Genomic DNA, 11,671 nt, shown 5'->3' with positions numbered 1-11,671 from the left:
CATAGTAAGAAAATGGCATTCACAGACATAGAAGATTTTTATGTAAAACTCATCCTTATCGAAGGCAAAAGAAGGCATTTGATGGTAAGCAAGAAATTCGACTTAGCACCCAAACCATTGAGTGGCCATGATGTTCTGAAAACAGTTGAGGGGATCAATTGTAGTTGGGGAAAAAACAGTGGCAAGCTAAATGCTAAAAGAAAAAATTAGTGAATCATGTTGGAAAAAAGAAATCAATTTTCTTTGAGCTTGAGTATTGGAAGCATTTGCATGTTCGGCATGTTCTTGATGGCATGCACATTGAGAAAAATGTGTGTGAAAGTATTATTGGCACATTACTTGACATCCCAGGAAAAACCAAAGATGGGGTAGCTGCTCGACTAGACCTTGTGGAAATGAATGTGAGAATGGAGTTGGCACCAAAACAAGGGGAGAAGAGAACGTTTTTGCCACCTGCTTGCTATACCCTAAGCAAAGATGAGAAAAAGAAAGTTTGTAACTCTTTGTTACATATGAAAGTCCCATCAGGCTATTCATCTAATGTGAGAAACCTTGTCAATGTGAAGGAGTTGAAACTTGTTGGTCTTAAATCTCACGATTGTCACACTTTCATGCAACAGTTGCTTCCAGTTGCTATTCGAGGTGTGTTACCCAAACATGTAAGGTATGCTATCACTCGGTTCAGGTAGATGAGGAAGAAAACATGTCGGGTTCTCAAGAAACCCAGTCAACGAGGAGCACACGAGGTCGTACCCAAATGCATAAGCTTGCTATGCAAAGGGCACAAGGACTGAAGAAAGACGTACAATTCAATGAACTAGGACAACCAATTGGAGATAGTGCTGCAGAACTACAAAGTTACATTGGTGTCCTTGCAAGAGAAAAGGTGAAGTTGAATTTTAAGACATGGAAACATGTGCCACAGGATATTAAAGACAAGATATGGGACGCTGTTAATGTAAGGAAAATCTAATTCGTTTACTTAGTATTTGTGATATTTAACACATTAGTCGTTTAATTCTCACAAAATTTTATCTATGTAGTTGAGCTTCAGAGTTCCGGCAATATTCAAGAAACCTTGCTTGAGTTCAGCAAATGACAAATGGCGGCAATATAAAACACAACTCACAAATAACTTTATTTGGAAGAGACTGAATGATGAAGAAAACTTGCACAAACCACCCCCAGGATATGGTATTATGGGAGATGAATGGAGTCAATTTGTGATTAGCCGCATGTCCGAAGACTTCAAGGTAACCTCAAAACTAGAAGTCTATCTATATGTGTATATATCAATTTAATTTAAAAAGTTCAAATGCCCACCACAAGCTTTTGCACAGGTATTCATCTTGCAAAGTGTGTTTAACAAAAATAGCAACTTATCCCATTGAACAATTTAGCTCTATACAGTACACAAACTTGCAGAAACCACACCCATGTTTGATGCCACATGATTTCTGACTGTCCTGTGTAATTGCAGTAATATGATTTGTTGTGATGCTTAGTCATTAAGATTATGCTTTGGCCATCTGTCCTCTGGAAAATAACTAAAAAATTAAATCCCCACCTATGAGGCATATTCAATTAGAATATATATATATATATATATATATATATATATATATATATATATATTTATATATATATATATTAGTTTAGCATTTATGTATTCAGGTTGTTCCAAACCGTATAACAATTAAGATTTATTGTAATATTACCAATTAATGAGTTCAGTTAAGAAATCAAAAAAGATGAAGTGTTCCCCCTTTTCCTCATTTCTGTTTTTATCATGTCTGTTTTCACTTTTCAAGCATGAAGCATCATCTTTGTCTTAGAAATATAATGTCAAGTTTTGATCATGTTTGTCTTAGAAACTAAGCGAGCAGCAAAAGGTACGAAGAAAGCAAAACCTTTATCCACATAGGCTTGCTCGTAAAGGATATGCGCGTCTTGCTAGTGAAATTGTAAGTATTTATCTCTATTCACTTTCACTAATAACTTAAACTCATTTTCACCCTTAGTTTGACATTGATAAATCTTCTTGGCTGTAGTCAACAGAATTGTGTGATGATGACGAAGTGAATAGAGCTATACTTTGGAAGAAAGGGAGAACTAGTAAGCAAGGAGAAATAGAAGGAGATGTTTTGAAGACAAAATTTACAAAGATTGTAAGCAAAACCTTTAATTTACTGGTATTTTCCTCTTTATGTATTTCGAAAGATTGTGGTTATCATGGTCATTTGTCATGAATTACAGGATGAATATATTCAGCAAAAGCAAGATGGTTTGTTGCAACTTCAAGGACCAAATGAGGACATCCTGACACAGGCTCTTGAATCTAAGGAGCATGGAGGTCGGGTGAGGGCTATAGGTGGACATGTCAATCCCTCAACATATTTCAGATTGGGTAAAGGGATGCTTCCTAACCATGAGAAAAATGTCCTTCTAAGACGACAAGCAACAGTAGAAGACAGAGTTGCAAAGTTAGAAAATTTGGTCCTTCAAAATGTTGCCTTTAAATCATCTCCGATTGAAGAAAAAGGGAGTTGTACTGCAAAGGATGCAAAGGGTGCGATGAAGCTGAGTGAAGAAGAAATTGGTTTTATGAAACAAAAATTGGATTTCGAAGATGATGATGATGAGCTGCAGTTTATTGACAAAGAAGATGTCTTGGAGGTAAATATTCCCTCTTTACTGAAGTTTACATTTTACTTAGTTTATTAGGCAAAAATTACTATCTACGTATTGGTGCCTCTGTCAAATGTTTTGCAGATTTGCTTCATCCTCTCAATTTTCAAATGTTTTGCATTTTTCATATAAACTGTAGGAGATGTTAATTTGTGCATGTATATAATTCACATGTCTTGGTTAGTATATTTATTTATTTACCTAATATGTGTATATTTTGCAAATTAGAAACAATGTAAGAAGAAACCGAGCAAGGAAGTCAAAAAGCTTGAGTTGAACTCCTCAAGTATGCCTAAGTCATTATGGCTACTATACTGTTATTACAAGCGTGCACTTGGGAATGGAGAGAGTTTAAAAATAGTGCTAGATGAAAATGTCTTCGGGGAAGAATGTACTCTATATGTGCACGACGAAGATGTGACTCCGTTTTGTCAATTGATGCCAATATCGTACACATGTATTGCTGTGTACATATGGTATGATTTAATATATATTTCGAGTCAATTATATATACTTATCACTTCTATGCTTTGTTATTCTAATTCAGTTTCCATTCCAATGTTAGGTATTTGTATAAAAAGATGATGGAAGACAACAAGCTTGAAAAATTCAGATTTATGCAGCCATGTCATGTAGGTCATGTGCCAACGACAAGAACAGATAAAAATTTCCTAGACAAACAGTTGGAAAGTAGGGCACGAGCTTTAGCAGACAGACTAATTGACAATCCAAGTAGTGCATCACTTTTGGTGCCATGTAATGTAGGGTAAGAATGATTACAATTATACTTTCCATTGCATATTATTTTCTATTGATGTAATATAATTTTGTGTTTCTGTATAGTTTCCATTGGATTCTGACAGTTATCAACGTCAGTAAGGATATTGTTTATTTGTGGGACCCTCTTAGTCATCGCATTCGCGATGATGATTGGAAACATGTTGTAGAAATGTAAGTTTTTTTTTTGTTATTTCTTTCGATTTATATCAGTATGATTATCACATAATCTGAATAATCAACAATATATTTGAAGGGCTATTAAAATGGTTCATGCGGCCTCTGGGAATGGAAAGAAAGGACGAAGTAAAACTGCTTGGGAAATTGTCAAGGTAATTTAATATTTGTAACTAATTAGATATAAGTGTTTGTATATGTTAAATTGTAATGCACATGCAAATCTTATTTAACATTTGTAGGCTCCTCGTCAGCCGGATAGTAACCAATGCGGTTTCTATGTCATGGCTTACCTGAAGACTTTAATTGAGAACATGCCGGACATTGATGATAAAGATTCTGTTCAAGCACTGGTAATAATTCAATTTCTAATTCGTGTTTAAAATTATTTTGATTTCAATGTTTCAAAGTGGAAATATGATGCATTTGAGATTCTTGTTGCCAGTATAATTTTGAGTACTCCATTTATTGTTGATGTCTATTGAATGAATGCTTTTTAGTTTTTAATTTGATCATTTTATTCACAAAGTTTAAAGTGGAGAGATTAGAGAAAATACAAAAGCTCTTGCCTTTAGAACTGCTAAAACTCTATTACCGTATATTGGTTCTTGAAAATTACTCCTAACTTATTTCGAATTTCATTGCAATTACTAATTTATTTACTCACTTTTTACATGTAGTTCCAACAAGTTGAATATGACAAAGCGGTTATTGATCTGGTGCGTTCTGAATGGGCCGATATTATATCAAGTTATATACAGTAGGTATGATTTGATCATTAGAACGTTGTGATCTTTTAGACTTCGTGGAATTGTTTGTTGTAGTATTATGATGACTTCGTCGAATTGTTTTTTGTATTATTATGACTTGGATGATATTTGATTCGATGAGAATTGGTCATGGAAGTATTTACACTTGTTATTTTGAACCTTAGCTTGTGCAAAATTATGTAACTACAGTTGGCCATGGTGAATGGATAAATTGTTTTTTGGTATATGATTAAAATTTAAGCAGGTTAAAAACCGTTGAGACAACGGTTAAAAATCGTTGTCTATTTTACAATAGACAACAATTTGAAACTGTTGTCTTTTCTACAAAAGACAACAGTTTATCTGCGTGACTTTTAACAACAGCGATTTCAACAACACACAATAGACAACAGTTTATAACTGTTGTCTTTTAAAGAAAAGACAACAGTTACAAAACCGTTGTCTATGTGCATCACTTTTAACAACACCGGTTTCAAAAACATTGAATAGACAACGGGTCAAAAACCGTTGTCGTTGATAGAAATGACAACGGTTTATAACCGTTGTCTATGTGTGTGACTTTTAACAACACCGGTTTCAACAACACTTAATAGACAACGGTTCGAAAACCGTTGTCTTTACAAGAAAAGACAACGGTTAAAAACCGTTGTCTATGTGTATGACTTTTAACAACACCGGTTTCAACAACATTGAATAGACAACGGTTCGAAAACCGTTGTCGTTTCTAAAAAAGACAACGGTTAAAAACCGTTGTCTATGTGTATGACTTTTAACAACACCGGTTTCAACAACACTTAATAGACAACGGTTCGAAAACCGTTGTCGTCTCAAGAAAAGACAACGGTTTTTAACCGTTGTCTATGTGCATGACTTTTAACAACACCGGTTTCAACAACACCTAATAGACAACGGTTCGAAAACCGTTGTCGTTTCAAGAAAAGACAACGGTTTTTAACCGTTGTCTATGTGCGTGACTTTTAACAACACCGGTTTCAACAACACTTAATAGACAACGGTTAGAAAACCGTTGTCGTTTCTAGAAATGACAACGGTTTAAAACCGTTGTCTATGTGCGTGACTTTTAACAACACTGGTTTCAACAACACTTAATAGACAACGGTTGAAAAACCGTTGTCGTTTCTAGAAAAGACAACGGTTAAAAACCGTTGTCTATGCGCGTGACCTACAACAACACCGGCTTCAACAACAGAAGTTTTACCCCTACGACAACGGTTATTAACCGTTGTCTATGTGCATTTTTCTTGTAGTGTATTCACATGTATTGGTGGGTTACCAGCATTATTCGCTGACCGGGCATCGTCTCATGTTTTATATGCTTCTTTCAGGTGATGCTTAGACGAGTGCGCGGTCTAGTGCCAGCTAGTATAGCTCCCCTTTTATGTTTTGTGGCCTGTGAGCCAATCTAGACTTAGTACTCTGTTGGGTGGTTGTAGATTTTAAACAATGCAGATTTAGCCTGTGCGTTCACCCTTGGGTGAGCGTGGCATAGCACCCCGTTTCCTTGTTTTATATATATCTTCTCTTTCAGTCTTCCGCTGTGTTTGGTGTTTTGGTTTAAGTTATCTGAATGTTTTAAGGCTTTAAATAACATGGTTTTAGGGGGTGTTACAGTGAGGAAGGGTAAACAACTTAACGTTACAAGGCATCTACCAAGACAATTCAAATGAAAAGATTTTACTGTTCTAAGGCTAGTTTTAAGTTTAAGGCAGATAGTGGTGTTAAGCTTTATTCAAAAATTGATACAAGGATGGGGTGTGGTGTATTTGTTTAGTTTGATGTGGGTGGGGATGGCTCGTGGACAGTTTCAAAACATATGAATGTGCACAATCATGAGTTATGTGATTTAGAGAAGAGTCATCTACTTCGTTCACATAGAAGAGTGGGAAGTAATCAGCTTTCATGTTTAAAAGATTTGAAGGAGAGTGGAGTTGGATTGGCGGGTGGTATTAGGTTTTTGAAACATCAATCAGGTGGGTCTCCATTGATTGGTTTCACCAGTCGTGATGCTTATAATTCGCTGGCTTGTGACACAGTTAAGAGCTTGGATGGAACTGATTCCAATTCTTTAATTGAAATATTTAGGAGGAGGCAGTCTAATGAGTCTAACTTTTTTTTCGATTTTGAAGTTGATTCCGATGCGAGATTGTGTAATTTTTTTTGGAGGGATGGTCAAATGAGACGGGATTATGAATTGTTTGGAGATTTGTTAGTGCATGATACAACATATCGCACTAACAAATATGATATGATATGTGGGCCTTTTGTAGGGATGAATCATCATTGCATGAATGTAATGTTTGGTTGTGGGTTTTTGAAGAACGAGAGGATAGAATCCTTTGTGTGGTTGTTTAGAGCTTTTTTAAGATCTATGGATGGCAAGTGTCCACAATCTATCATGACGGATCAATGTGCAGCTATGACTGCTGCTATTTTGATAGTTTTTCCAACATCACGCCATCGTTTTTGCATATGACATATTGGTGAGAATTCGAAGAAGCATATCAAGACGTTAAGGAACAATAAGGATTTCATGGATATCTTTACAGTGTACGAGTTATGAACATACAATACATCAGTTATGAATATACATTATAGCAATTATGAATCTACAGTATATCAACTATGAATCTACAATATTGCAATTATGAATATGAAGTATATGAATTATGAATTTTACAGTCTAAAAATTATGGATCTGGAGTATAGCAATTATGAGTCTACAATATAGCAATTATGATTCTAATGTATATCAGTTATGAATATATAGTGTTTTGGTTTGTGGGGCATCTGTTAGTGATTTGGTTATCTTATTGTTGTCTTTTACACGAATTTTTAGTAAATGTGTCTTGTAAATTTCAGGATGGTGACGGAATATAAGTGTCACAAGAATTCGTGGCTAGGGAAGATTTATGATTGTAGGGAGAAATGGTGTCCACCATTTAACAAGGATTATTTTTCTGGGGTAATTTTATCTTCACAAAGGAGTGAAACTACAAATCATTTAATTTCTAGAAGGCTATCTGTGACACCCCGTAAATTCAAACTCTAATCAAGGATTAATTAGAGAATTAATCCTAGTCTCTTTGTTAATTTATTCCTAAAAATCCTGAAATTCAATAGTCGAGGGACTAAATTTTGACTAGTCACTTAAAGTAAAAGAGTTGTACCTTGTGCTTCTTGAGTTGTGCCCTTGTTCCCTTGTCTTTCCAACTTTAGTAAGGGTAGGGATGTCTTTCTACCTAAGGTTTGTGGTTCAAGCTAACCTAGCAACACCTCTTCATTTCATTCCCCCTACAATCCAAACACAAAAATCTCTAGCTCTCTAAAAAGGTGTAGCTTCTTCTCCAAGCTAGGATTTGAGCATCCCAAATCTTGCAAGTTTTCTCCCAAGATTCCTACTTTCTTCATCTTGAGCATAAGGGAGGGTAAGATCCTTGGTCTTTTGGTGTTTTTAACCCCCTTTTAGGTGTCTTTTTCTAAAGATAGAATCTTTGATGTCTTTTGGTTTGTGTATGAAGTTGGTGTGGAAGAAGAGCTTTAGGAAAGGCTTTCTAAGGGTGAAAAGAAGAAGTTATTAGGCTACAAAGGTAACCCATGCTTTACAAAACTTATTTTCTTACTTATATGATTATTCTTGGCTTCTACTTGTGATACTTGTGTTGAAATGTGAGATTTGATGCATTGTCTTGTGGTGATGCATGTTTAGAGCTTGTTCTTAGGGTTCTTGAATGCCATTGCTTGGCTATTTCTTGGGTTCAAGTCATATTGTTGTTGTTGTGTGTGAGATTTTAGGTGTTTTGGACTTGAATTTGGACTTGTTGTTGAAAATCCCCGAAGGGATTATTTTGGTGTACAGGGCGTACCTGCGGGCGGAACTACCGGCAGAGGCCTACCCGCCGTCCCACCCGCGGGGTACATGGTGCCTTGTGGGTTGGTACCCGCGGGCGGAACCGCGGGTGGTTGTCCACCCGTGGCCCCACCCGCGGGGAACACTGTTGGACGATGGCGGGGATTTGTTCCCCGCGATTCTTTTGACTCGGTATTGATGTTTTGACATCCTGATGTTGTTTTATTGGGCCATTTGTGAGTCTTCTTGATGTTTCGTATGTCTAGAACGGTATGTTAGGAATCCATGTAGGATATGGTGTCTTGAATCGTTCTAAGGGTCCGACTTTGTGATTCGTTGGACTACTGTGAGTCTTGAATGTTCTATGGAACTACTTTTGGTTTACCCGTTTGATAAGCTTGCTAGTTTGATGTTGAAATGCTAGTATGTGCGGTTTGTTTTTTCATATTGGGATTTGCAACTTGTGTTGACCATCGTTTGGTGTCGGATTGTGATCTTTCGTTGTTGAGTATGGTTTCATATCTTTTTTGTGATCCATTGATTGATTCCTATGATATGAACGTATGTAATCATTGTACCCTTTGATTGATACTTGATTAAGGTTATTGTGGAACCTTAGTCTTCTTGGTAATGATGATGACTTGTGTGATTATGATTGAGATTGGTGGTTTGTTACTTGAGCTTTGCTCACGAGTTTGGCGGTTTTGTGATCATGAAATTAATGGTACCCTCGTGTACTGAGAGTTCAGCGGAAATGTTGGTGGATTTTGGTGGGGGGATGACGGTCCCCAGAGGCAAAAGGTTGGACTTAGAAGTACATGGGTTACTTTGAGGTAATGGTTGGAACTGAAATAAGGCCGGGGTTAGCCATAAGGTTGGAACAGGGCATAAGGTTGGAACTTGGAACTATGATACTTGTGACATGTAGTTGTCACTGTGGCATGTAGTTGCCGTTGTGTGAATGTGTATTCTTTGCTAATGAGCATGTCTTGATTTATTCTACTTTGTGATCAGTAGAATGCATCTTGAGTTATACTGTCTTTCATGATTCTTGTCTTGTTATTGTTGTAAGGATGGTGATTCCTTTTCCTTTTGAGAGTGTGAATGAGTCCTTGAAGTTGACTTCTCTCTATGGTTTTGAAATGATATATACTGTATTCCGTTTCAAAATGGTTTTGACTTATACTTATCTATATATTCTATTTAACGCGTATTGATGGGTTACCAACAATATTCGCTGACCGGGTATCATCCCCATGTTATGTTTTCCTTCTTCTACAGGTTTTGAGTAGATGCCCGAGAGCGCTAGACTTGGAGCGATAGATTGCTTAGTCACCTTGTCTAGACGTTATGTTCTGATGGCCTGTGAGCCTTTTGAGCGGCCTGTGTGCCTTGACTCTTTATGACTTGTTTATACTGTTTAGTTTTCCCGCCTGTGCATCTTTAGTACTGTAAGATGTGGAATAATACCCCCGTTTAGACTTGCTTCCGCTTTATGTTTAATGGATGATTAGATTGCTTATCTCTTGCATTTTAAGGTTTTAAAAATACGGTAAAAATCGGGGGTGTTACACTATCTAAGACTGATGGTCTTTGTGATTTCTATTCCTCTTTTGTTAGCGTTATTTATGATTGGAGAAGTAAAGAAAATGGTGAATATTTTCGTTCTGCTCAAGGGGTACCTGCTATGATGATTGACCATGTGAAACTTATTTCACATGCTAGAGAGGTATATACTATTGAGATCTATTTTTTGTTTGAGGAACAATTAATGAAAGGCAGTGCTTGTCATCAAGAAATTGTTTTGAATGATGGGGGTCAATACGATGAGTGTTTGTGTTATTCAATCAATCTTAACAGAACATATTACAGGATAGTATATTAAACAGTACCACTAAAGACTCCTAACTAATAGTCTAAGAGACTAAGACTTATTCTACCACCACAAGCTAATGTACTATAGTCTAAACAATAATAATAATAATAATAATAATAATAATAATAATAATAATAATAATAATAATAATAATAATAATAATAACAAGACCAATACTAACACACCCCCTCAAGCACAAGGTTGGTGAAGCACAACATTGAGCTTGTCCCGAAGAGCAGAAAACCTCGGTCCTGGTAGGGGCTTGGTGAGAACATCTGCAAGCTGATCTTTGGTAGAAATGAAATTGACCACAAAATCTCCCGAAGCAACCTTGTCCCGAACAAAGTGATAGTCGATCTTCACATGCTTCGTGTGGGCATGGAAAACTGGATTTGCACACAGATATGTCGCCCCTAAGTTATCACACCATAAGTGGGACGACTAACCAGAATAGAGCCCGAGTTCGCACAACAAAGAGACTATCCACATGACTTCAACATCAGCTAAGGCTTTATACTCAGCTTCAGTAGAGGAACGAGCAACTATGCGCTGCTTCCAAGAGAGCTAGGAAACCAGATTCGACCCCAGAAAGACAGCAAATCCACTCGTGCTTTTCCTATCCACCGGATAACTAGCCCAGTCAGAATCTGAGTAGGCATGTATGGCGGTAGTTGACGACGGTGAAAGACACAACCCGTAATCTAGAGTGCCTTTGATGTACCGTAATACCCGTTTTACCATGGCCCAGTGATCAGTAGACGGTGAGTGCATGAACTGACAAAGACGGTTTACCGCATAAGATAGATCAGGATGCGTAATAGTAAGATACTGAAGAGCACCCACGATGGAGAGACAGCCTGTGTGACCGAAGCAGGCGTGGCTAGAGGCTTGCAATCCACCATCCGGGACCGGCTTAGGAGGTCGGCCATATACCGCCAATGTGATAGAATCATACTAGTGCCTGAGTCAACTGTTTCAATGCCCAAGAAGAACCCTGGTTTACCAAGATCCCGAATCTTGAAGGTAGAGGCTAGACGCTGTAGTATAGTACCAACCAAGGTCGCGCCACTCCCCACTATGATTATGTCGTCAACATATACCAGAAGATAAACTCGTGACTCGGCGACAGTGTAGTAAAACAGAGAGACATCGGTTTTAGACGAGGCAAAGCCCACTGAGAGTAAATAATCATGAAGGCCTTTAAACCACGCCTTCGGAGCCTGCTTTAGGCCATATAACGACCATTGCAGGAGACAGACGTGACCTGGGTGTGTTGAATCCTCATACCCTTGTGGCTGCTTCATGTATACTGTCTCGGCTAAGTGCCCGTTCAAGAAGGCATTATAGACATCCAGTTGACGTAACGTCCAGTGGTTTGAGACAGCCAATGAAAAGAGGATACGGACAGTAGTCGGTTTGACCACCGGGCTAAAAGTGTCGAAGAATCTTCCCCGGCTACTTGGTTGAACCCCTTGGCCACGAGACGAGCCTTATACCGCTCGACTGAACCGTCGG

At 37.6% G+C, this 11,671-nt stretch overlaps 2 protein-coding genes across 2 annotated transcripts; one reads left to right on the top strand and one right to left on the bottom strand.

Annotated features, from left to right (window-relative positions):
- Nucleotides 1-12: 12 nt before the first annotated feature.
- Nucleotides 13-4,480, top strand: LOC109172424. Its single transcript, XM_019321575.1, has 13 exons — nt 13-84; nt 231-578; nt 686-958; nt 1,044-1,253; nt 1,872-1,964; nt 2,052-2,168; nt 2,257-2,676; nt 2,917-3,164; nt 3,254-3,454; nt 3,532-3,639; nt 3,722-3,797; nt 3,885-3,995; nt 4,323-4,480. Exons 1-13 carry the CDS (start codon nt 13-15, stop codon nt 4,404-4,406), a joined length of 2,361 nt encoding a protein of 786 aa, XP_019177120.1. The 3' UTR covers nt 4,407-4,480.
- Nucleotides 4,481-10,720: 6,240 nt separating this feature from the next.
- On the bottom strand, nt 10,721-11,460 carry LOC109172423 (uncharacterized mitochondrial protein AtMg00810-like). Its single transcript, XM_019321574.1, has 2 exons — nt 11,118-11,460; nt 10,721-11,013 (listed from the first exon to the last, which is right to left on the bottom strand). The coding sequence occupies exons 1-2, from the start codon at nt 11,458-11,460 to the stop codon at nt 10,721-10,723; spliced, it is 636 nt and encodes a 211-aa protein (XP_019177119.1).
- Nucleotides 11,461-11,671: the final 211 nt, after the last annotated feature.

Source organism: Ipomoea nil, unplaced genomic scaffold (assembly GCF_001879475.1).
Source record: "Ipomoea nil cultivar Tokyo-kokei standard unplaced genomic scaffold, Asagao_1.1 scaffold0416, whole genome shotgun sequence".
NCBI lineage: Eukaryota > Viridiplantae > Streptophyta > Magnoliopsida > Solanales > Convolvulaceae > Ipomoea > Ipomoea nil.
Note: the sequence above shows the minus strand (reverse complement) of the source record. Positions and strands in the feature narration are given on the sequence as shown.

What these genes read in the sequence shown, in the direction of transcription:
- LOC109172424 (XM_019321575.1), top strand. Translation starts at nt 13, where the DNA reads ATGGCATTCACAGACATAGAAGATTTTTATGTAAAACTCATCCTTATC. An exon ending in AGATATGGGACGCTGTTAAT is followed by an intron (nt 959 to 1,043) that starts GTAAGGAAAATC and finishes TTATCTATGTAG; the next exon opens with TTGAGCTTCAGAGTTCCGGC. An exon ending in AGACAAAATTTACAAAGATT is followed by an intron (nt 2,169 to 2,256) that starts GTAAGCAAAACC and finishes CATGAATTACAG; the next exon opens with GATGAATATATTCAGCAAAA.
- LOC109172423 (XM_019321574.1), bottom strand. Translation starts at nt 11,460, where the DNA reads ATGAAGCAGCCACAAGGGTATGAGGATTCAACACACCCAGGTCACGTC. An exon ending in CATTGAAACAGTTGACTCAG is followed by an intron (nt 11,014 to 11,117) that starts GCACTAGTATGA and finishes TCGGTCACACAG; the next exon opens with GCTGTCTCTCCATCGTGGGT.